The sequence below is a fragment of the Symphalangus syndactylus genome, chromosome 1 (assembly GCF_028878055.3).
Source record: "Symphalangus syndactylus isolate Jambi chromosome 1, NHGRI_mSymSyn1-v2.1_pri, whole genome shotgun sequence".
NCBI lineage: Eukaryota > Metazoa > Chordata > Mammalia > Primates > Hylobatidae > Symphalangus > Symphalangus syndactylus.
The window spans coordinates 99467152-99489941 of record NC_072423.2 but is presented as its reverse complement, the minus strand read 5'-3'; the positions used below and the strand labels follow the sequence as shown (position 1 = coordinate 99489941).

Genomic DNA, 22790 nt, shown 5'->3' with positions numbered 1-22790 from the left:
GTGAGGGGCTCCTTCCTGCTCTCAGTTTTTTTAAACCCTAACATTTCCCTCTCAAGGTTGCATTATGGCCGTACCCTGCAGGCAGGCATCTGTCTGTATTACCGAAATGTTAACTGAAACAAGAAAGGAGGAGGACAGTTGAATTAATGGGGGAAAAACAGGCGAACTGTAGAGAGCAGAGTTCTCATTTCTTCACTGGCTCCCCTCCAGGCCTCTAGGGCTCTGAAAAACCTGGACAAAGCAGCGTCCGTTCTTACAGGACTTGTCCTTCCCCTGTGCAGGGCACTTTTCACCATAGAAGATTCTGTGGGTGCCCAGCCTGAGTGTGGCTTGTCATAACCCTCAAGGATAATTTGTCATTTGTTGTTTCTTGTGCTTCTATTTTTTACAAAGGTGTTTGACCTGTGATTATATCATAACTTTTTAAAAAAATGCCACAGTCCATGAAAATGACAGCATATTATATGCTAAGGTGATTAGATGAAGAGTTTGAACCCAAACGGCTTGAGTGAATATCTTGGCTTCAGTGCTGACTGTGATGTGGAACAAGTTCCTTATCTCTCTGTGCCTCACTTTCCCCCTCTGTTGAATAGAGATAATGGTGCCCATTTCATAGAGCAGTTAAAATCAAAAGAGGTCTCTCCTGGGAACTCACTCAGAGCAGCGTGTGGCACCTGAGCCCCGGCTGTGTCTCTGCTGTGAGTATTCTTTTCGCTGCTGTGCACACCTGCAGCTACAGAGACAGACCCCACACTCTGCCTTCCTCATGCATCCAGACCAGCAGCCTGACACCAGCTGGACAACACTGAGCAATGCTGAGACATCACATAAGACCCAGTTCCCTCTTCCTTCTCCCAGAAGACTTTTACTGGGAACCCATGATAAGCCAAGCATAGGGCAGGCTGTGCCAGAGGACAGGCAGCAGGCTTTCTGCCAGGAGGATTTTCTAGGCCTTGAAATCATCAAGGGGAGAAACAGTCAGGCAATGATCACAAGTAAATGTTTGCATTGTTCTCATTTGCACTGTGAGCTGAGTCCTTTAGACCAGCAGGGAGGTGCCTGGGCTTAAGCTCCTAGGGCTTTTCTTTGGAAGGAGAATCCTGGAATCACTAGGGGATGGTCCACGTGCGTGTTATTTCAGCAGCTGTCCTAGGTGTGTGTTCAAGTGCAGACGTGGGTGTGCACTTGTGTGTATCTGACTGTGCATTTTTGTGGGGCGCTGGGTGACCTGGGGGGTGGGTTACCTTTACAATGAGCAGTCTGCAGTGTTTGAAGACATAGTCATCACTTTTCTAATCATAGCAAACTTTTTTTTTTTTTTTTTTTTGAGACCGGGTCTCACTCTGTCACTGAGCCTGGAGTGCAGTGGCATGATCTTGGCTCACTGCAGTCTCCACCTCCCAAGTGCAAGTGATTCTCCTGCCTCAGCTTCCCAAATAGCTGAGACTACAGGTGCATGCTACCACGCCCAGCTAATTTTTGTATTTTTAGTAGAGATGGGGTTTCACCATGCTGGCCAGGATGGTCTCCATCTCTTGACCTAGTGATCTGCCCGCCTCAGCCTCCCAAAGTGCTAGTATTACAGATGTGAGCCACAGTGCCCGGCCCATAGCATACTTTTTTAGGGTTGATTGGCCACATGCCAGGCACTGCTCTAAACCTTTACTTGTGAGATCTCAATAAATCCACACACCAAACCCATTTCACAGATGAGAAAACCTAGGTTTGTGGATTACACATAATGCCTGGTGTCACATAGTACAAGTCTGGATTTACACCCAGGCAGCGCAGGCCAGAGCCCATGCCCTCCACCTCTGTGGCAGCATCACTCCGCCAGTTTCACCTCAGGCATTCGGCAAGGGCTGGTCTGTAGGAATGCAGGAGAGGTGCCTGGGCCTTGTGGGCAGAGAGGCCTAGTGCCATCCTGGAGCCAGCACAACCATCAGGGGCCTGGAGAAGTAAATGTTTGGCTCAGAGCAGGCCAGGGCATGGGTCCACATCGCCCAAGTCGAGTTCCCAAAGCTGAGTTGGAGGTGGGCTGTAGGAAGAGATGATCCCCTTTTGGGAGGAGGGCACCTCAGCTTCTGTCTCTCTGAATGTGGCCTGGAGACATGCTTATCTCTAAAGCCACCTTTTCTACCTTCATGCCCAAGGGAAGCCACCACTCAGGAGGCTTCCCCAACATCTTAGTCCATTCTCACACTGCTATGAAGAAATCCCTGAGACTGGGTGATTTATAAAGAAAAGAGGTTTAATCGATGCACAGTTCCGCATGGCTGGGGAGCCCTCAGGAATCTTACAATCATGACATAAGGCACCTCTTCACAGGGCAGCAGGAGAGAGAATGAGTGTCATACGGGAAATGCCAGACACTTGTAAAACCATCAGATCTCATGAGAACTCACTCACTATCACGAGAACAGCATGGGGAAACCACCCCCATGATTCAATTACCTCCCACCAGGTCCCTCCCTCGACACATGGGGATTATGGGGATTATAATTCAAGATGAGATTTGGGTGGAGACATAAAGCCTAACCATCTCACCTCACAACTCTGCCCTGTGGTCCTGCCCACAAGTCTTTGGGCAGAGACCATCTAACTGTTGAAACCAAGGGGTGGATCTGATGATCTCTGAATTCCTTTCAGGGTTATTTTGTCTTCTTCCTGAAGAGTAGCACACATTTGTGACCAGAGAGCTCTGTCACCCTCTTCTGTCAAATCCAAGAAGTCTGAGAGTCTTCTTTCATTTTTCTTATCTCCATCCCCTTCCATTCAAACTGGCAGTGTTCCTGCTCTTATAATCCCTTACATTATCAAGTGATGTTCCAGCCATACCCTCGGTGTTCGTTTTGTTGCAGTGTGGATAGGCTTTTTCACTTTTTGCCGTATGGATAGACTGAGAATCTTCCAAATCTTCAAGCTCTGGTTCCTTTTTGCTTAACAATTCCTTCTTCAATTCATCTCTCTCCTGTTGCATTTTACTATAAGCAGTCAGGAGGTTGCAGCTGCTCCTTCAACACTTTGCGTAGAAATCTCCTCAGCTAAATATCTGATTTTATCGCTCACACAGTCTACCTTCCACAAAAATACTAGAACACACTTGAGCCAAGTTCTTTGCCACTTTAGAACGAGCATCACTTTTCCTCCAGTTTCCAGTAACGTGTTCTTCATCTCCATCTGATATCTCAGCAGAATCATTCTAACATTCATATTTCCAGCATGCACCTCAAAACTCTTCCAGCCTGTAATCATTACCAAGTTCCAAAGCATTTCCATAATATTTTTAGATATTTGGTTTTTTTCACCAACACCATATTTATTAAAATATGTGTGTGTGTGTGTGTGTGTGTGTATATATATATGTTTGGCCAGGCACAGTGGCTCATGCCTGTAATCTCAGCACTTTGGGAGGCAGGCTGATCACTTGAGGCCAAGAGTTTGAGACCATCCTGGACAACATGGCAAAACCCTATCTCTAAAAAAAAAAAAAAAAAAAAAAAAAAAAAAAATATATATATATATAAATTAGCCAGACATGGTGGCACATGCCTGTAATTCCAGATACTCAGGGGGCTGAGGCACAAGAATCACTTGAGCCTGGGAGGCAGAGATTGCAGTGAGCCAAGATCACATCACTGCACTCCAGCCTGGATGACAGAGCAAGACCCTGCCAAAAAAAAAAAAAAAAAAAAAAAGTGTGTGTGTGTATGTATATTATGAGACATTTCAGAATAGCCTGCTGCTGCCAACAGCCAATAATTCTAAATAAAGTCCTAAATTATTACACAAATTTGAGCTTTAAAAATATTCTTTAAGAAAAACAAAATAAAAACAGAAGAGCAAAGACTTTCTGAGGAATATGACCTAAAGGAAAGGTCCTTTTAGGCCTACAGATGCCCTAAGTAAGAAAAAACACAAAACCAAAAATCACCCACCTTACCTTACCAGATCACCTCATACACACAAGAAGAAAGGTTGACTTAAATTAAACAAATGAAGTAAGCCCATGTTGGGAAGGTGTTATACATATTTGTTAACAGCCACACCCCACTCCTGGCACTAAGGTCTGCATTTGTTTATAATTTATTGTAAAGAATTGGCTCATATGATTATGAGGTTGGCCAATTTGAAATCAGTAGGTAAGGCTGGAAACTCAGGCAGGAGTTGATGCCTCAGTCTTAAGGAAAATCTTCTTCCGTAGGAAACCTCAATTTCTGCTCATAAGGCCCCCAGCTGATTAGATAAGGTCCACTTACATTATGACTTGACATCAGCGCATTGTAGACGTATGTGTATTTCTCCAGGCTGGCATCTGAATGCCTGGCTCTTTTGTGGGTTATATGCATTGGCCCTGAGCTCATGGTCTTTCCTTCTGAGGCACTGTGTGCCTTGTCCATGTGGTCTCTGATCCTGGCCTTCCTTATGGGTCTCCATGGCCATCCTAGGATACTTGGCTTTACCTGCCTGGCTGCTCTCCCATATCAAAGATCATGCATCTTTAGGCAACAGATCTGTAGGGCCTCAGTTGGAACAATTTCCTGTAGGTGATGGTTTTTGGTGCCACCCATCTGGCTGTGCATACATCTATGGGTAGAATTTTTCCCACAAAACTGAAATCTGATGAGTTTGAATGCTTTTTTTTTGAGGTTTCCCCCTCTCTCCAGTTATGTAGATTGGCATGCATCTAATCAGATAAACAGGGCTCCAGGGTATGAGAGCTGGAACCAATCAAGCCCCGTGGGTACACAGAACATAGTCAATGGGGAGATTTCCAGACTCAGGCCTGGTTGAATCCTCAGCTGCTCTCTGGGTAATTTGCCCCACATGCCTCTGGACAGAGGCCCCCACTCATATAGGTTGTAGAGCAATGACAACCTTATCATCATAAAACAGCCAACTGCTTTGAGAGAAGCAAGTGTGGTAGTTGGCAAGGTGAGCAGATGAGTGTTGATAGATATCGCAGCTGCCATTTTAAGAGTTCTGATTGGACTCCTTTTGGTGTTAGGCCTTCAATGATATAATAGTATATGCAGAAATCATTGTTCTGCAGATGACACTTAACTTAATGTGATTTTCACTTTGCAGGTGGCCATAATAGCAGGCAACTTTGAGCTGGCAGAATACATCAAGAACCACAAGGAAACAGACATTGGTGAGTAGGCACGTGGATAAACTGTGGTGGGATTTGGTTTGGAGATGCTCTGAGGAATCAGTCACTCACCAGCTTTTTAAAATGCTCCTAAGATTGGTTTAGAGCCTGCTTTTAGCAAAACTTAACATAGTATTAGCCCATTTTCTGTGTCTGGTCTTAACTTTTTTTAACTTATAGTGGGGATGGGGCTAAGGAAGACCTTAGAGGTTAGGCCGTCTGAAACGTGCGTCTCTAGAAGGATGATGTTCTGATCTCTTCTGACAGTCCCCAGTCCCTGTTGCAAGGTTTCTTTCCACGTGAACATCATTGATTTAGTAAAATGGGGAGAGGAACAGGAAGTGTTTAATTTATGCTAAGGGTTGGCTCTAGGATTCCCTATCTGATGTATGTATCTGATTTTCCCAATTAATGATAAAAATTGATACATGTCGTTACGCATTTGTCCAAACTGGTAGAATGTACAAGCCCAAGAGTGAACGCTAATGTAAACTGTGGACTTCGAGTGACACTGTAGGCTCTCAGTTGTAACAAATGGCCCACTCCAGGGGGGTGTTGATGACTGGGGAGACTGAACGTGACGGGCAGGGGCTCTCTGGGTAAGCTGTATTCCTTCTGCTTGGTTTTACTGTGAACCTAAAACTGCTCTAAAAATATGACATCTTTTTTAAAAATCTAAAAAGAAAAGAAATCAAACTGGAGAATGTGCTAAGCATCAAGCAATGGATGTAGGGCACAGCTTTTGATTGCTGAAACAAATTAATTTGCAGCTGATTTGGATGTGTTTATTGGAAGGTGCCGTAACATCCATGCTTCTATTTAGGCAAAGAGCTGGCGACCCGATGAGGGTGGAGAGAGTGCCAGTGGCATCCTCTCGGCTCCCCTCTGGTTGCCTCTGCTTCACTTCCTCCGCAGTTGTGCTGATGGCCATTCCCCTTTTTAGTACCCCTTGTGCCAACCAGGAGGACAGTCTCTGGGGCTCCTCCTCTCTCCCATCGCCCTGCCATCAGCTGGGCCCAGTCTTGCAACTTGGACGAGCCCACTGGCCTGTTTCCTCCAGCCCCGCGCTTTCACAGGACCTGCAGCGGGGAGCAGTCCCATTGGACCGGCAGTGGTGAGCTTTCGAAGATGGCATCACCCCATCAAAGGGGTCAGGGGGGTACTCCTGGGTGTCGTTTATTGCCTGTGCCCCTCATATCATTTTTGGCATCAGGGAAAGCAGAACTGTGTTTGGCTGTCGAGGCTTTACTGTGTGGCATGTGTGCCCTAAGTCCACCACGGCCGGTACCTACCCCACCTTGGAGAACCGCACGAAGATGCAGAGCCAGATGCATGGCTTGCATCATCAAGCACCTGTGCAGAACCTCGGGGCCTCCCAAAGGCTGCGCCTGACACTGACGCGCATGTCCCTCCTGTGAGCCAGGGCAAATCACTTAATTGCTCTGAGATCCAGGGTTCTGCCAGAGCTGCATCAGCACCTCCATGAGCGCATTATAGAGATTGATGAGTTAAGTCTGCAAAATGATTTAGAAAATGAACTGAGCTCTCAGAATGCCAGAGACCGTCTCCCTGCTACCTCCCTAATGTGAAAGAGCAGCACACGGGATAGCTTTGGTTTGAGAGCTAAAAATATCAGCTGCTATGAAGGGAGTGGGACTCTCTTGACCAGGGGCACACAGTGAAGAAGGGAGGTGAGGGAGCCTGAGCACAGGTCCCATCCATGACGACAGGGGTTGTTGCTGGCACCCCTGGAGGCAGAGCCCCCACCAGCTCTACGGATCCTGAGTTGTCTGGGATGGTAACAAGCTCTGGGCTACCCCATTGGGCTACCCTCACTGGGGCCTGCACTGCAAAGGGGAAGGGGTGAAGTGGCTTCCTTATCCCAGCTCTCCACATGGAGCTGAGAGATACTGGGGCTGCTACCCCTGACCCTAAGCGTTGCCCCATGGAGTCACAGCCACCCTTCCTCCCTTCTGAGAAGGTAAGGTCCAGCCACTAAACCCTCCTACTCAAAAACAGGAGGGGCCAGGCGCGGCTTCTCACGCCTATAATGCCAGCACTTTGAGAGGCCAAGGCGGGTGGATCATCTGAGGTCAGGAGTTTGAGACCAGCCTGGCCAACATGGGAAACCCTGTCTCTACTAAAAATACAAAAATTAGCTGGGTGTGGTGGCAGGCACCTATAATCCCAGCTACTCAGGAGGCTGAGGCAGGAGAATCGCTTGAACCCAGGAGGCGGAGGTTGCAGTGAGCCGAGATTGCACCACTGCACTCCAGCCTGGGCAACAAGAGCTAAACTCCATCTCAAAACAAAAACAAAAACAATACAAAACAAAAAAAAAACCAGGATGACTTTCCAACTACGTTGAAGCACCGAGTTGATTTCACAATCTAGCTTGGGAGACATTTGTTGTCTTTTCAGTTTTGAGATATAATTATTATTAATACCTTCCCTATTTATGATGCAGACACCTCTTTACGAACAGAGAGGTTTTCATTATTATAAAAGGAATGCCCATTTGTTGGGCGAATACATTTTAATTACCCTTTACCTGTTCTGATCAATTATTAACTGTAAACAGCACCCCCCTATTGAGAGAGGGGGGCACCCACCACAGGCTCATGTGACTAACATATTTCAAAGTGCAAGGATCGAGGTTTGAGTCTCTCATGTCTGTATGTTTGTAAAATCCCCAGTTCTGCAGGAAAGAAGCAGGACTGGCTTTTACAATCAGCTTACGTAGGGAGTCAGTGTCTGTTCCCTGATTTTTGGGCTTTCCCTGGGCCCCAAAGGGAAAGGATAGTTTAGAAAATCTGTACTTGCCCACGCGGTTCCTTGTGCATCTACAAAGAAGAAGAAAAAAAAAACTTCTTGTTTCATCTGAGTCGTCTAAGGGTTCGTGATTATGAACTAGCAAACTGACATCAATGCAGACTGTGCCATTCAAATCAATTGTGTTGAAAGTTTCCCAGAGAGAGAGATGAAGGGTGTGGAGGCTGTGAGTCCTCTAGGAACCTGACGCCTCTCAATGTGTTGATTGATCCAAGCACGGTGAATCTGTTGTGAAATCCTGAACTAATGCCTTCTTAACTAAACCTGTAGGTTGGAACTCCGTTGCTTCTCCCCTCTCCTGTGGTCACCCCCACTTTGCATCGCCCCTCTGGCAGGGGCCAGGTGCGGGGTATGTGGTGGGAAGGGTCTCATGCCCTCTTCCCCACTAGCTTGTGTGTTTTTTGCCTGCATGGGTCTTGCTAACTCCTGCATGCAGGTCTTTGCCCATTGTTTAAGAAAGCTGCCCTACTTCTGGGTGAATGAATGAATAACCACAATGAAAACAGTTAGCACTTACCAAGTACTACAGGCCAGCACTTCACGTACAGCATCACAACCATGCAAGTCTCCACGTCCAGATGCAGTTGTGGTCTCCATGTGAAGAAGAGCCTAAGCAACATGGCATTTGGGGTGGGGCTCCCCTGGAAGCTGACCTTGAGGTGAGGATTTGAGGGCAAGTTGTTTATTGTGGAGGTGATACAGGAAGCACCAGCAGGGACTTAGGGAAGGAAGTTAGGGAAGGGCAGGGTGCCAGCTGTACACATGTGTTCATGAGCAGTTGACTCTGTGGGCCCCGGAGGCTCAGGCCCCTGGGGTCCTCTGGGAACCTGCAGATGGTGTGCCTGGGCATTATGAAGCAGTTCATGTATTTACCCACCAGTTCTAGCTCCTATGCGTGCTCCCTCTGGGTACCAAGACCCTCATCAGGGAATTGGGGAATTGCAGGGGCCTGTGGGGATAAGCAGTGCACATACCCGGGAACAGTGAGTGCCAAGGGGATGCAGGCAGGGCACAGATGGCATCTTACATTCAGGACCTTTCCAAAGCCACATGCTGGAGGAATTGGGCAAACCAGATTTCAACCCCATGTCCATCTGATGCTGAAGTACTTACCTTGAGAACCTGTCCTTTCAACCACCACACCCCGCTGCCTCCCTGGTGAAGCTGAGAAAAACCTTCCACCATACAAGAGCTGCAGGCATCAGTGTGGACTGGGACGGGGCAGGCTGGGGAGGCTTCATACAGACTGGGCCTAGAACCAGAGCTGGGAAGGTAGGCGGAGGGAAGAGGAGGCTTCCTGGGCCACAGACCACCAACGGGGTGGTCCCCCTCCATAGTTAGAGGGGTCTCTCCTCTCTGCTTCCTCATCCAGGCTCCCTTGCTCTGGGATTACTAGAGCTAAGCATTTGTCAGCTCCCAGCCAGCTCCCCAGCTGTGCTTAGAAGGCAGGGGTGGGGCTGGAGGAAGATGATGCTCGAGACGGCATGGGGTGGAGTCTGGCGGCTGGAGAGAGTTGTCTGAGAACGGATGGACTGATGGACTAAGGTCCCGGCCTCATGGCTGTGCTGCCTAGCAGCCCCCGAGGGAAGCCTTTGTAGCTCACAGTGGTCTCTCACCAGGGCGGCTTGAGTTGCTTATCCTCTGAGCTTTCCAGAGACATCATGTGTTAGTCAGAACTGGTCCTGGCCACCCTTGTCCTCACCCAGGGCTCAGAGTAACTTCTCACCCACAGAATCCATTGTTTTCTCTGCAAAGCCTAGATTCCTCCACCTTCCACATTAACATTTCAAAGAGGAATGTCTTCTGTGACATTTCTCACCCACCATGAATTACTCAGTTGTCACTGGAATGCTCCTTCCCAGAATGCTCTTAGCAGTGTCAGGGTGAGGGTCCATCAGGGTCACCCAGGAGACCTTCAGAGGGAAGGTGCAGCCTGGCTCTCTGCCCTGGGGGATGGAGACCGAGAGAGGGAGGGAGGAGGACACGCTTTTGGTGCTGCAGAGTCACCTCCGTGGGATCACAGAACGAAAGAATTCCAACTGTGAGACCTTGGAGGCTGTCCACCCAGAGCACCAGCAGAAGGAACCAGCCCTGCCAACACATTGATTTTGGACTTCTGGCCTTCAGAACTATGAGATAGTAAATTCTGGTGGTTTTAAGCCACTCCGTTGGTGGTGGTTCCCACCAACTGAGCAGGAAGATATGGCCCCAGTCTCTTCCAGACTAGAGAGGAGCCCGCGTGTGCTGAGGACGGCAGACTGCCTGTGCTAGCCTTTCTCCCAGGCTGTACTTGCACATGTCAGGTACCTGAAATGGCAGGTCCTGAAGACGCCTGCACTCTCACCAGCTCAAACACCTATGTGGTCACCATCTTCCTGTGACAACTCTTCTTTTTTTTTTTTTTTTTTTTTTTTTGAGGCAGAGTCTATCACTCTGTCACCCAGGCTGGAGTGCAGTGGCACAATCTCGGCTCACTGCAACCTCCTCCTCCTGGGTTCAAGCGATTCTCCTGCTTCAGCCCCCTGAGTAGCTGTGATTACAGGCGCCTGCCACCATGCCCAGCTAATTTTTTTTTTTTTTTTTTGAGACAGTTTCACTCTTGTTGCCCTGGCTGGAATGCAGTGGTGCGATCTTGGCTCACCGCAGCCTTTGCCTCCCGGGTTCAAGCGATTCTCCTGCCTCAGCCTCCCGAGTAGCTAGGATTACAGGTGTGCGCCACCACGCCCAGCTAATTTTGTATTTTTAGTAGAGATGGTGTTTCTCCATGATGGTCAGGCTGGTCTCAAACTCCCAACCTCAGGTGATCCGCCCACCTCAGCCTCCCAAAGTACTGGGATTACAGGCATGAGCCACCATGCCTGGCCTCTGTTTTTGTTTTTTTTTTTTTTTTTTTTTTTTTTTTAGTAAAGACAGGGTTTCACCATGTTGGCCAGGTTGATCTCAATCTCTTGACCTCATGATCCACATGCCTCAGCCTCCAAAAGTGCTCGGATTACGGGCATGAGCTACCGTGCCTGACCCATTTTTTTCTATTTTTAGTAGAGATGGGGTTTCACCATATTGGCCAGGCCGGTCTTGAACTCCTGACCTCAGGTGATCTGCCTGCCTCGGCCTCCGAAAGTGTTGGCATTACAGACATGAGCCATCATGCCCAGCCTGGTGACAACTCTTCATTGAGAACCTTTTTCACAGACCCTGTGCTAATTTGGAGATTCAGAAATATTTGCATGTCCCAGGCCCTTTGGGGGAGGGGATGACCATGGAAGATAATGTCCCTCTGTCCCCTTCTACCCCCCAGATCTTAAAGTGATGTTTGAAGGATGGTGGAGCCTGTGCACCCTTCCTAGGTGGAGTGAGCTACTAATATGTTGCTGTTTAATGGGAGCACATGCCACACCCGCTCAGGAAAACAGGCTTTTCTGCACACGTTGCTTCTCTGGCTGTTGCAGCTCCGACTCTGCCGTGTCCTGGCCCCAGTCTTCCAGCTGCATCTCCCTCCCCTGCCCTCTCTCCATCCTCCATTTCCAGGAGCCTTCTCTGTTGCTGGCATCCACCCCTAAGACAGCTTCTGAACCACTCCATTCCTGGTCCTGGTCCTGACTGTCATCTTGATTTGCCTGCCCTAACCCTTTTCTATCCACTGAGGCCCCTGGTGCCCGGCGGCCTGTGTGATTTGGCATGCATCCGAGTCCCTTGGGGAGCTTGTGTGGAATGCACATGCCCAGCGCCACCCTCAGAGTCTGACTCAGTGGTCAGGGGGCCCTCAGGAACTGCGGTTTCAAATCCCTCTGGTGGGTCTCACGCTGGACGTCCCAGCACCAGCTCCTCCTCTGCTTCTCAGGACCTGCCTGGCATTTCTGCTCATCCACATCTTTCTCAGGCCTGCTCGGGACCCAGGGATGGGCTGTGTACCCAGTTCCCGGGTCTGCCGCAACAAATGACCACCAACTGAGTGGCTTCAAGCAACTGGAATTGACTGTCTCACTGTTTTGAAGGCCGGAAGTCCAAAAACAAGGTGTTGGCAGGGCTGGTTTCCTCTGCAGGCCCAGGGGAAGGATCCTTCCTTGCCTCTGAGTTCCTGGGCTTGTGGATACATCACCCCAGCCTCCGCCTCTGTCTTCACATGGCTTCCCCTGTGTGTATCTCAGAGGTCCTACTCCTCTCCCTTATATGGACTCCAGTCCGTAGGGTGAATTTAGGGTGAATTTATAGTCCACCCTAAATCCAGCATGATCTCATCTTGAGATCCTTCAAGTCATCACACCTGAAAAGACCCTGTTTCCAAATGAGGGTGCAGTTTAGGTCCCAGGGATTAGGACTTGGGCCCATCTTTTTGAGGACCACCATTCCACCCACTCTAGGGGACTCACATTGCTTCATGACTTTTGTCTTCCCAGGCTGTTACCTCTTCAAGGACAGGTGGTATCTAATTCTGCCATCCCCACTGTGCTGGGCGCATGGTGGGGCCTCAGGCAATGCATGTTGGATGGATGGCTCCTCCCCGAGCTCTTGTTCACTCCAAGTCAGCCCTTCTCTCATCCTCTTTCTCTTTTTTTGTTTTGTTTTTTGTTTTTTTGTTTTGAGATGGCGTCTCCCTCTGTTACCCAGGTGGAGTGCAGTGGAGTGGTTTCAGTTCACTTCAACCTCCACCTCCCAGGTTCAAGTGATTCTGCTGCCTCAGCCTTCCGAGTAGCTGGGATTACAGGCACCTGCCGCTGCACTGAGCTAATTTTTATATTTTTAATAGAGATGGGGTTTCACCATGTTGGTCAGGCTGGTCTTGAACTCCTGACCTCCAGTGATCCACCCACCTCAGCCTCACCCAAAGTCCTGGGATTACAGGTGTGAACCACTGCGGTCGGCCCTACTCTCTGTTCTTGACCTCAAACCTGCTTTCCCTGGTACCCGGTCTTGGGTGTCAAGGGTGGGACCCATATTGGCAAATCAGTTGCTGGATTGAGTGTGTTTGCGAGAGGGCAGTGTTTTATCTGACTGGAACATTTTCAGAGTCCAGGAGCAGCCGAGCTCAGAGGCCCAGAGGAGAGGAGGCAGTTGGAGGAAGTGGGCTGTGTTGGGTTTGATGTCGTGAGTCCTCAAGCCAGGGATTTCTGGATCTCTGCTTTAGATCGTGGGTGGCCATGTGGCTTCTTGCTTCTAGGTTCTGTGGCTTGGCTTCCTCCACCCCATATCCTCCATAACCTTCCAGGGTGCTGCCGTAGTCCTTTTTCCTCAGGGCGAATCTTTTGTCCATTCCTGGCCTCTTGGGTGGGGGTGGGTGGTGTCAGATGATCACCGGAGGACCCCAGGTTCTCCACCTGCCATTTGTCTATCACTGTCAGCCTCAGGAATCATGGCGTTTCTGCATTACGGTCTTCAGCAAGACTTGTCTTATACAACTTAGCTTAGGAGAAATATGGATGAAGCGAGACCTGTCCCTTAAACTTGAGGCTGTTGGCTCATGCTTTGGCGTCAGGGCAAACCCTTGGTGCTCACAAGCAGAGCTCTCTCCTGTCGAGAAATGGAGGTGAGACTCACCTTTCCCTCTATGAGGTTGGGTCACACTTCTCAATATGGGTCTGGTGGAAGCAAATTCCAAGCTGGAGGTGGGTGTGGGGTGGATGTTGGTGCTTCAAAGTGGGTAAATTAAAATGCCAAACGTTTTTCTGACTTGCCGTGTACACCTGGTCAATGGGATGTTTTCCTTTAAAAAGTCCCTTTAAAGGATCAAGCGGCCTCCCTGCTCCTGAGGAGGGATCCTTTGTTTCCCAAACACAGAAGCAATCAGTGCCAGGAAATCAGTGCCCTTACGATGCTGGAATGTGGCTTTAGGGGAGAAGACAATGAACACTGCGAGGTGATGAATGGGTGCTCTGAGGTCTGTAGGAAACGGATTCAAGTGTATCTCTTTAAAAGAGAGGTTTCAGCCTGCCGTGAAGCATTCTGTTCACAATCTGGCCAGCATGTATGTTGCTGTTGTCTGATGCTGTGATGCTGTTTCTGTCCCCCTCCTCTTAAAAAAAAAAATTAAATGGGACCTCTGTTTGGTGATTTTATTTACCAACTCAAAGAAAGTGATGGTTTAAATGCGGACGTGAATACCAAAGTTAATCCTTGCTTGTTGTTGTCCGGTGTTTAGCCAGCCGAGTAAATGAGCCCAGCAGGTTATAAAAGCTTTGCCATAGAGCCTGGACGATGGCTTCTGTAGGATGGAGATCCCAAACAGCAAGACTGTCCGGGTGCCGGGGAGCCCACATCCGAAACAGTTGTGCACGCATTAAGCATGTTGCCAGCTGATAAGCTTTGGACTGGGATAACCTATATTTTACGGTCTTTGTTGTTTTTGCTTTTGCCCGGCTTTGTGGGGAGATGCACTGTCAGATGGATTAAATGACATGGGTTGTTCTTCCTCAACCGAACAAGGTTTGTTTTCATACATCTTGTCCTTCTGCAGCTATGGAGAGAGAAGCGAGGGGTTTTTGTATTTTAAAAGGAGGCACATTGAGCTGATGTGTGAGTTTGGGTGCCTGATTAGCCGACGAAGGAATACTTGGATACTGTTGCTAGGTTTCAAGACCGGGTGCCTGTATAATTATGCTTTAGATATGTATAGATGATGAATAGAGGGTGGTGTTTTCAAACAGATTGCTTAATGTAATATGTTAGGGGTGTGTGTGTGTGTGTGTGATTGTGTGATTGTGTGTGTGAAAGTAAAATTCAGGCTGATTTTGAGCCATGATCCTTTAAAAATATACCTGTTTGCTAGATACTACCTGCTGTGAAATAAAATAGATCTGATTTGAAAAATTTCAGTTTACCTGGCATTTTGACTGAAATGTGCTCCTTCCAGTGAGACACAAATGATGATCTGCAGTAAACACAATAGCCTTTGTGTTTGCAAATAGAACCAGCAGCTTCCAAGGAAAACCCCAAATCCTCACCTATTTCATTTCATTAGATTAGAGTGGTCGGGGTCCCCCTTATTGAGTCCCCTCCTGTGCATGTTAAGAATAAATCCTCCCAAGGAAAGTCGAGATTGTATTTTTACTTAGCATTCTGCAGCAGTCACACAGCTGTTGACCAGATGCCCATAGAATATTTTCAAAACAAATTGCCAAAGAGGGAGGACAGAAAACCCCCAACAGACACAGCCATTTCAAGGCATATGGGAGCAGTCAGCCGCCTCTGTGACCTGTCTGTTGGGACGGACCTGCGTCTTGTCTCGTCCCCCTTCACGGGACTGAGTGAGCTGTGCAAGTCTGCGTGTGGTTTCCGGTCTGTATGTGTGCGGTGCTGACTCCACACGCCGGGCTGCTGGTTTTATCTGGACATAACCAGCTCTGTTGTTTGTCTGCCACTCTGGAGTCCTGCTTGGTGTGTCATTTTCATGTCTGCTGAAGGGGTCGGTCACGTGCGTGTTGCCGTGGTTCTACTTTCTCCCGTGCGTATCTGTCTAGAAGTTTTGTTCCAAATTGTAAAGCGCAGTTGACTGGCAGGGATGAGATCCAAGGTGACCGGCTTTGTGTAAGGGCCACAGGTGGTCAGCGTGTTGGGTTGGGAGAGTATTTTTACATTTGGCCGATTTCCAGCACCGACGCCCAGGGAGTGTCTGCTGGAGGATCAGCCGTCTTGTGTGGCCTGCCCCGAATGCTGTGTACATGATGCTCCGGGGGCAATTGTGGATTTTGTCCTGATGGGATGCTGCAGTGACAGTGAGGCCAGGGCTCCTGCCCAGCGTGCATCTCTGTGTGCCTTGTCTTTGTTCATGTTCGTTGCCATGTTCTGTCCACACCCCTGCTCCATGCCTCCTGCGCAGCCCCTTTACTCACTGGAGCCCGCCCTGTGGCCTGTCCCCTCTTCAGCCAAATGGAGCACTGTTCAGGGGACTGAGTGGACGACATGGAGTCCCTAGCCGCACTGACTCCCGCCCAGTGGACACGTGGCTGTTGGGAAGCGTGTCCCACTGCAGATCCCCCATGGTTCGCACAGAGATCGACTCCTTCTGTCTTCTAGGTTGAACTGTTCCCCAAACCTGAGCTTCTCCCAGCTCTTTGCTCCCCGGTCCTGGGCAGTTAGGGCCCCTAGAGAAGAGCCTTTCCCACTCCATCCCCCGCGGAAGGGCAGAAGCTCAGAGAGTGTCCGTTGTGCCCTAGCCTGACCGTCACCATGTGGTCCCTGCACAGTTCCCCTCCATACAGCACTCCCAGGGCACTTACGGGAGATGACTGTTCCCTGGTTCCCAACCACACGAGACCCCAGCTTCTCATAGAAGAAATGTTGTGTAACATCTCCTTCATTATCCTCAAATGAAACTCTTAGATAACATACCCTGACGTACATGTGGAACTTAGAAAAGATGCCCGGCCAGGCGCAGTGGCTCACGCCTGTAACCCCAGCACTTTGGGAGGCTGAGGCGGGTGGATTGCCTGAGGTCAGGAGTTCGAGACCAGCCTGGCCAACATGGTGAAACCCCATCTCTACTATAAATACAAAAATTAGCCGGGCGTGGTGGCACATGCCTGTAATCCCAGCTACTCGGGAGGGTGAGGCAGGAGAATCGCTTGAACCCAGGAGGCAGAGGTTGCAGTGAGCCGAAATCGCACCATTGCACTCCAGCCTGAGCAACAAGAGCGAGACTTTGTCTCAAAAAGAGAAAGAAAAGAAAAGATGCCCATCGTGTTCTACAAAGCAGGAACACTCGGTGGGGGGGGACCGGACACTGCAGGCAGGGAGGGGTCCGCCACAGAAGACCCAGTGCCGTTTCAATGGTCATTCCCTTCCAATCCAGTCACCAAGAACCCCAGAGCTCCTCCGGCAGCTGGGAGATGCTCGGCCATAGGTCGGGTGTGGTCCAAGGCAGGGCTGGCTTCCAAAATGGTCAACAGCTCTTAGGAAAGTTCCAAACCAAACAAAGCCCATGCTGTCTTTCATTGCATTCCTGGAAAATTTGGGGGAATATTAAAGCTGTGCAGATTTGTGTGGTGTTTCTAAGTCACACGCAGGAGGTTGTGCAGATAAACAGGTTTTGCATCTGTCTGAATGTCTGGTGGGTCATTCAAAATCCCTAGGGGCCCATTCCATGCATTGCAGGACTTTAGCCTGCCTGGCCCCTGCCCACCACGTGTGAGAAGCACCCCCTGCCCCCGTTATTATCACAGCCCTGAGCCCTCTTTGGTGGGGTGGATGCCAGCCTGGTGGGAAACACTACTCGGGCACTCACAGGGTGTGCCCTGGTGCACTAGCCTGAGCCAGGCGTGGGCTGGTGCATTCTGCTCTTGCTCTCTGCGTCCATTCTCCCGGAAAGTTCCTCCCTTGCCCGAGCGCCACCCGCCCCTGCTCCTGGCGCTCTGCAGAGCTCTGTTCCTACCCTTCTGAGACCGAGGACTCTGTGGCCCTGCAGGTTGGCCTCTGGTTCCTCAGCTCTGACTCCTGCAGAGGGCTGAAGACCACCAAGGCCACGACCAAGGCAGATTCCTCCTTCCTGGCCCCCTGTTGTAAGGTGTTCCCTCCGTGCCCTGCCAGCATCCTCGGCGCCTTCTCCCCTTGCCTGGGCCTCCCCAGCCCTGCCCACCTTTCAGGGCACATGTCCTAGCCCAGGCGGAGGCTGGGTCTTGTTTCCACGTGGTCTTGTCCACCCCTTCTCTGTGCCTCCGGCGTGGGTCCAGGAGGGTGGTGAGGTGCACCCTGGAGGCTTTCCGGGGCCCCCTGGTTTTGCTCTGTCCTGCTCCACACCGTGGCGCGCCCTCTCAGGTGGGCTCCCGGAGTCCTGCGTGGCCTCCGCCCCCTTTCCTGGCCCCCTTTGTTCTCTTGGTCTGGTCCTGGCTGCTCAGGTCAGGTTCTGGATTCTCCCCACCCACATCATTTCTCCAGATGGAGGCCCTGTGCCAGGTCCGGGGATCAGGTAGACCAGGACTTTGTGCCATAGCTGAGGAGCTGGACTTCTGGCTGTTGGTTTCCTACAGATGGAGGACATTTATGTTATACCTGCCGTAGGTATCAGGGTGGGAAGGCTGAGGCCAGCATTAGGGGGCGCTAAATCCCAATGGGGCACAGAGTCAGGATGGCTTCCCGGAGGAGGAGTCAACTGCTGCCTTGATCTCAGCGCAAAAATAGCTCCTGTGTCTTCAGCCCTTTCAGAACCAGGCCTGGGCTCAGTGCTCAGTGCTCAATCCTAATGACAGCCCCGTTAGGGAGGTACCTTCACTGCCCCGTTTTTGGCCTAGGAGGATGAAGATCCTGGAGCCCGGACACTTGACAAGGGTATCCAGGGTGGGGACGGAGCTGGGGCTGGAACCGACAGCCCTGACTCTGGAGCCGCCCCTTCACTCCTGCTAGGGCTGCCCATACAGTGCTTCTCTGCCACCTTGACCTCTGGGACCCTGGCTCCTGCTCTCCCCTCCTGCAGGCCGCAGGCAAGTCCGCCCTCCCTCCACCTGCCTCCTGCCTGCCCTGCAGTTTGCTGTTCACCTGGAGCTGTTTCCTCGGGACCTCCCTTCACTCCTGCAAAATCCACGCAGTTCTGCCGTCCTGGAGGATCAGGCCAGCCGCGTGGCTTCCTGCGCTCACAGATGCTGGGCCAGCATGGACAGATGGCACAGCGGTGGCTTTCCTGTGGACGTGAGGATAAGCCACTGCCACCTTTCAACAAAGCCATGGGGATCACTGTCCTCTCCCTGCACCGCCACCTCTCACCCCTGTGCTCTTGGATGATTTTTCAAACAAGTTTTGGGGTCTGCCCTACCTGACCTAGGCCTGCCTCTGCATAGACTAGCCCAGCTGGCCCCTGCTCCTGTTCTGTGACCTATTAATGACAAGGTCACATCTCAGCCTGCGGCAGTGACCAGACACTGCCAAGGAAAGGAATCCTTGGCCACTTCTGTCATGATCTTTTTCACTGGGCCATTTTATCAAGGAAAATTTTCCCATCACTCTGAGATATACATTAAATCCCTTGCTTGCAGGCTATAGAACTGGTTCCCAGCTCCTAGGCACAGGCACACCCCAGAGGGCTTTCTGCCTGCCTTCCACACTGCAGTGGCCCCTCTCCCGTCCCACCCCGGAGCTCACCAGGCCTGGAAATACTTGGTGGATGGGCCGAGCAGAGCCACCTGTTCTTCTCTCCTCCACTTTCTTCTCCCTTGTTCATTCCTCCCCTTCCCCACACCCTCCCTCCTCCTCCTCCTCCTCCATGCTATTTGTCTCACCTGCCAGCATCATGCCAGTGACTCATCCTTTAACCCTGGTCCTCAGTGTGTCCCCCTGGGGGCTTGGGGAATTCACATTGATGTTTTCCCCTTCTCTAGCAAGGGTTCCCTTCCTGCAAGTGAATTAAAGGATCTAGGCTGGGTGTGGTGGCTCACACCTATAATCCCAAGACTTTGGGAGGCTGGGCTGGGAAGATCCTTTGAGGCCAGGAGTGTGAAACCAGCCTAGGCAACGTAGCAAGACCCTATCTCTACAAAAAGTAAATAAATGAATAGCTGGGTGCAGGAGGCTGAGGTGGGAGCATCACTTGAGCCTGGGAGTTTGAGGCTGCAGTGAGCAACCACAGCTATGATGGGGCCACGGCACTGTAGCCTGGGCAACAGAGCAAAACCTGGTCTCTTAAAAAAAATTAAAGCCAAAGGATCTAGTGTACTCAAAAGAGCTCTGGAATTCTAGAACTCTGTGCTCACCCATCCACCTGGGGAGAAAGATTATTGGGATCTACCCAGAAGAGGACAACCCAAGCCCCTTGGAGTTTACTATTATTATTATTATTATTATTATTATTATTTTGATAGAGACAGGGTCTTCCTATATTGTTCAGGCTAGTCTTAAACTCCTGAGCTCAAGTCATGCTTCTTCCTCAGTCTCCCAAAGTGCAGGAATTACAGACGTGAGACACTGTAACCAACGCCATTAGCCATTGTTTTAAGATTTGTATCTATCTTGTACGCCTGATTCACCCACCTGCTTCATGGTGAAGCTGTAGAAAGACTCTTGGCCAGGCAAGGTGGCTCGCACCTGTAACCCCTGTACTTTGGGAGGCCGAAGCTGGAGGATTGCTTGAGCCCAGGAGTTCAAGACAAGCCTGGGTGAGTTGGTGAGACTTCATCTCTACAAAACATTTAGAAAATAAAATAATTAGCCAAGCGTGCTGGTGCATGCCTGTAATTCCATCTACTCGGGAGGCTGAAATGGGAAGATGGCTTGAGCCTGGTAGTTCAAGGCTGCAGTGAGCTATGATCGGGGCCACTGTGCTTCAGCCTGGATGACAGACAGAGGTTCTGTTTCTATTAACAAAAAGAAAGAAAGACTCTCAAGGTGCTTCCAGAAGTAATTGTCTTTCGGGGTTGGGACGCCCAAAAGTTGGTGACTCCAGGGAACCCAGACTCAGAATGTGAAAGGGTCCTGGGAATCTTGGGAACCCCTGCTTAGTCTCATGACTCACAGACCCGGCCAGAAATCCCCCTTGGAGATTCTGCACCTGAGCAAATGTGGCTGATGGCCCCGGGAGCTCTGTCCTCACAGGATGCCTATCCACAGGTGGCAGCTGGGACCCTAGCCCCTTCGGTCCTCCTTGTTCCGTGGAGGGAAAATCTACGCTTCAGTGGGGCAGAGGCTCTGGTGAGGGTACACAGGCTGATGGGAGCAGACATCGTGTCCCCCAGCCCCAGCCCAGGGTCCCCCCATCCCAGCACAGGGGGCAATCCCAGGCGTGGGCAAGGGGCAGAGAAGAGTCTTGGCTTCTGTGTTCCATGAGCACATGCCCCCAGCACAGAGGGGGCGTGCCTGCTTCCAGGTGACTTGAATGGAAGTCTCAGAAGCTCCTGATCCCAAGTGGCTCCACCTGCCTCTCTGGCTTTCTCTTTTCCAAGCCCCTCCAGGCAGCTCACAGGCAGGAGCTGTCCCTGCCCCACCTTTCGGTCCTCTGTTCAGGGTGTTCCTTTTCTTAGCACGCCTCCGTCCATCTCCCCAACTTTCTTCGTAGACTCTTCCAGCAGCCCCCAAAGCCCGGTCTCCTCCCCAGCCGACCACAGCCCTTCTTTCGACCAGGTTGCCTGATTAGTGCACCTCCCTTTTCACATTCAGAGTCATGGCTGGCTTCATAGACATTGGGGTGCATGTGCTGTCTATCCCTAGGCTAACCGGGAAGCTCAGAATAGACATCAGGGTGCCCGGGTTATCTATCTCCAGGTTAGCTGGGGAGCTTGGGATAGACATTGGGGTGCCTGGGCTGACTATCCCAAGGCTAGCTGGGGAGCTTGGAGCCCTGGCAAGCACAGCACCGGCCCGTGGGCCTTGCACTGGAGAGCTGCACAGCATCTACCACCGAGTGGGCCACAGCACAGCACAGTTGCAACATCAGGGTCCTGAAACTCGGAGAAACATCTGGCTACCCTCAAAAGCCAGGAAGCTGTGTCACCATTCCTGGGAGAGGCCTGGGATCCCTGTGGACTCTGCTTTCCCTGGCTCCTCGCTTGTGCCCTTCCCTGGGGAGTCCCTGGCTCTCCAGGCCTGGAAGCAACTGCAGGAACCCAGCCGAGGCCCCACTCAGCTGGTGCCAGGAGAGAGGGTCCCACCGCCAGTGTCCTGCTGTCAGAGCCCATCGGTCCTCCATAAGCCTGGGAGGGGGGCCCCGCATGGCCTTTGGGGAAAGGGATTCAACCCCTGAATTTCTAGCCACTGGCACTGGAGTCAGGAAATAGTCACAGAGATTTTAATTTTTGTTAATATGCAAAGACACCTGGGTAGTAGAGCTGAAGAAAAAGCATTTGACCAAATCCCAGAGGGACGAGGGTTCCAATCCGGAATTTCCCATGTGGTCTTGGACCAGCCACGGCACCTCTCTGAGCCTCAGCAGCCACCACAGATAACAGCCTCTCTCCCTCACCACTCCCTGCATTTGAGACCCTCTTTTGAGCTGAGCCCGAATTCAGACAGAGAATCGAGAGTCCTTGCTTGAAGTGCCTTTTGGGATTTCAAATATTGGAGCCTTGTAAGAATATGCAGGATAGAATTAAATTGCACAGAGGAAAGGTTTCTAATTCTGGTTCTAATAAGCATAAGTGAAAAGACATTATGGAGGCTTCAGACAGAAAAGGAAGAATTTGTACGCATGTGTACCTAAGTGCTGTTGCTTTTAGCCAAGCTAGAAGGGACAAATTAAACAGCTACTGAAGCAGCAGCAGTTCATGGGATGCTGGTCCCTGGTTCTGTGTGGATCCAGGTGCCAGATGGAGGCATCAGTATACCCTTGTCCTTAGGGCCACCGGGCACATGGGCTGCCTTGACCAAGATGTCCACCAAGATGGGGGCAGCTTCAGGAAGATAAGTAGCCTCAGGAAGCATTTTCCTTCCCTGTCCCCTGGGGGAGAGCTGGTAAAGGAGAAGTCACATGACCTGGAGGGGCAGAGAGTCTGGCTGGAGCTGGAGGTGAGGGCAGGGAGCAGCCTCATTCCTGGCCTCAGACCAGATCCTTCTCCAAAATCCTTCAACATTCATTCATGGCCCTGGACCAAGCTCATAGGAGCTGGTGGGAAGGGAGCTGCTTCGAGCCCTGGGCAGTGCAGCAGAGAGCTTGTCAGGGTCCCTTCTGATGGAGCAGGAAGAAGTCCACCTCTCATGGCAAACTCATGGGCTCATTTATCAAGTAGAGGCTGAAAAATAAGAACAGATCCCGTTCCAGTCCTCTGCCAGTCCCCCGTCCAAGACCACCCCCGAGGAAGGCCGTCATGGTGCTGCCCTGAGGGGGGCAAGACCATTGGCTTAATAGGCGGGGTCCAAACCCACCATGCAGCCCGAGGGAGGTCCCTGGGTTCCTGTG

At 50.8% G+C, this 22790-nt stretch overlaps 1 protein-coding gene across 1 annotated transcript in view; it reads left to right on the top strand.

Moving 5' to 3' along the window:
- The window catches only part of SHANK2 (SH3 and multiple ankyrin repeat domains 2), a 682193-nt gene that overhangs the window by 250182 nt on the left and 409221 nt on the right, over positions 1-22790 (top strand). Inside the window, exon 11 of the mRNA XM_055271428.2 lies at positions 5089-5155. Coding sequence (XP_055127403.1) covers positions 5089-5155 — 67 coding nt within the window. The remainder of the gene's footprint in view (positions 1-5088; positions 5156-22790) is intronic.